The 2,500-nt window shown below is 42.8% G+C and overlaps 1 protein-coding gene across 2 annotated transcripts in view; it reads left to right on the forward strand.

The window, feature by feature from the left end:
* Positions 1-2,397, forward strand: part of LOC103358399 (uncharacterized) — an 8,911-nt gene extending 6,514 nt beyond the window's left edge. For both annotated transcript variants that reach the window (XM_008283356.1, XM_008283357.1), the window contains exons 3-4: positions 586-759; positions 1,677-2,397. In XM_008283356.1, coding sequence (XP_008281578.1) covers positions 586-759; positions 1,677-2,132 — 630 coding nt within the window. In that variant the 3' untranslated portion in view covers positions 2,133-2,397. The remainder of the gene's footprint in view (positions 1-585; positions 760-1,676) is intronic.
* Positions 2,398-2,500: the final 103 nt, after the last annotated feature.

Consider the following 2,500-nt stretch of genomic DNA (forward strand, 5'->3'; position numbering starts at 1 on the left):
TTCATGCAGACTCTCCCAGCCTTGGGGAGATGACTAAATTGGTAATACACTGACCCTTAACCAAACATGGAAAGTTTAATAGTGGCCTTATACCACCTCGCCGACGACGCAACAGAGATGCTTACGTCTGCATACAGTCTATACCCACATGGCAACTGCTTGACAAGGGCACTTGTGTGTACTGTATGTTTGGCAGTGGTGTGAATACATGGATGCAGAATATATGCAAAATAACAAAAAACTACTCAGCTGTACGCTGTATGCGCATCTGCAAGGAGTTTAATCAAGGCTTAAGAGACTGGCTTAGAACATGGTGGGACAAGGGAAATGGTTCCACAAGAGCATGATAGAGAACCAAAACAGAGCTGGAAAAGAGAAAATGTTAGTCTTACATTCACCAGTTAAACAGTAACTGCAAATGAATAATGTCTCATTGCTGCAAATGTACCAGATGTGTTAGTGTTGCGCTCAATACTTGTTCCTGCTGCTCCAACGGAGCCAAAAGCATCAGTTAACGCAGACTGAAGCCCACAGCTACTGCATGTTTAACTGGCCGTATAACACTATGTGGCCTTTTAATTTCAGGGCCAGTACAAGTTTAAGTGCCCCGCTTTAAAACCTGGAACCACGCAAAGGTGCAATGCAGACTGGCCTTATCAAGAGATGCGCAGGCTGGCAGTGCTGACGGCTGAGGAGATGCAGTACTTTGAAGAGAACATCGCACGTCTGGCTGCCACAGAATACTGTGAATTTAAAACAGTAAGTGTACTGGTGCATTCAAAAAGACACAGGCTGATTTAGTGAAGAGCATCCACCAATCATGCAAAACACGAAAGTCTAGTTTGTTTGTTTGTTTGTTTGTTTTATCAAAACTTAAAGAGGAAAACAAATCCACTCTTCTATCTGAGCTGTATACAGGATGTACATGTTGCTTGAGCCAGCGGGCCAATCTCAAAGACTTGAACCAGACAAAGGTAGTCTGGTAGGCTTCAATCCAAACGTGTACATTAACATCTTGAAATTTAAGTAATTATACTATGGTTAATGTTTATAACTCAATTTGCAGCATTTTCTATTCACAACTGACAAATTTTTGGGCCAAACCCTGAGCCCCAGATGCGTGAGTTTACACAGTGCAGTCTAACACCAAATGTGTAACAGCTACTCTGGTCCACACAGCAAAATGTTTCACAAAAAACACTGTAAATTGTGAGATGTTTACATTTTTTTAGAGGCAATACTTGTAACAGAACTCATCACCTTAAGGTAGAAAACAGCCAGAGCTTTATGTTAAGTGTTGCACGGCTGCATTTGAACCCAGACTGTTTCTGAAGTGTGAAGGTCCTGTGAATAATGTGCCACCCCTTCAGCATCCTTACAAAGATGTTGTTGTTTTCTTACATGCAAAACAAAATAAACTTGCATAATATGACGTAAAATGTGACGGAGGCTAATAAAGAAGAGCAAAAATATGGAGGCACATCACTTTTTTGCATTTTTCTTTTTTTTTGGTAAAACTAATACATTCAGAGCTTTTTTGTGTGAGATGACTTTGCCTTTCCTTCAGTCTTCATGCTCAGATAAACCAACCACCCAGTGACATTTTTACTGCACTGATAGAAAAGAAGACTATTTCCTGAGACGCTGAAGTGTTTATTTAATGTTTCTCACAACAGTGCCCTGGTTGCAAAACCTATGTGGAGAGAGAGGACCTGACCAACCTGAGCACGCAGTGCACAGTGTGCACAGCAGACAAGAAGAAAGTCTACCAGTTCTGCTGGCAGTGTTTGAATCCGTGGAAAGGTTTAGCTCCACGCTCCGATCGCTGCGACAACGACGGCTGCATCAACCACGACCTCGAGCTTCTCAAGACTTGTAAGACTACCGACCTCCCTCAGGTGCAGGGGGTCACCGACTGCCCCTCCATCCGGGCCTGTCCCACCTGTGGTCAGAGGGTGGAGCACGACAAATCGGGCTGCAAGAACATCATCTGCCCTCGCTGTCAGATTGAGTTCTGCTTCGTGTGCCTGAAGCTCACGCCCGAGTGCCTGAAGACGAGCTCTTACTTCATCCCCTGCAGTGACGGTGTGGCTCCCAGACAGACGTCCATACCTGTGTGGCGCAGAAACTAAGAGGAAAGATGCACACATGGCTTCTCATGATGTATTTCTGCAGCTATCTTCTGTCATACTAGACTTCTGAGTGTTATTGTGAAACAGAGTTACAGGTCTGCTAGTTCAGTGGTATTAACCAAGATCTGCTGTGTTCCCTTATTATGCTCTGTAATAAACAGTTTCAAAACTGGCACTAAATCTTGTTCATTGACAACTGATCTTTGTTCAATGATAGTTAATCATTAGTAACTGCATCTCTTAATAAAGACCCTTTTAAAATCAACAGAGTGTGTATTTGATGCCAGACCCAAACAGTTGCATGCATTGGACCAAATCTTGTGTGTTAGACAGGATGATAATAAAATAGTCATATTTATTCACATATA

The sequence above is a fragment of the Stegastes partitus genome, unplaced genomic scaffold, assembly GCF_000690725.1.
Source record: "Stegastes partitus isolate 25-593 unplaced genomic scaffold, Stegastes_partitus-1.0.2 Scaffold308, whole genome shotgun sequence".
NCBI classification, from domain to species: domain Eukaryota; kingdom Metazoa; phylum Chordata; class Actinopteri; family Pomacentridae; genus Stegastes; species Stegastes partitus.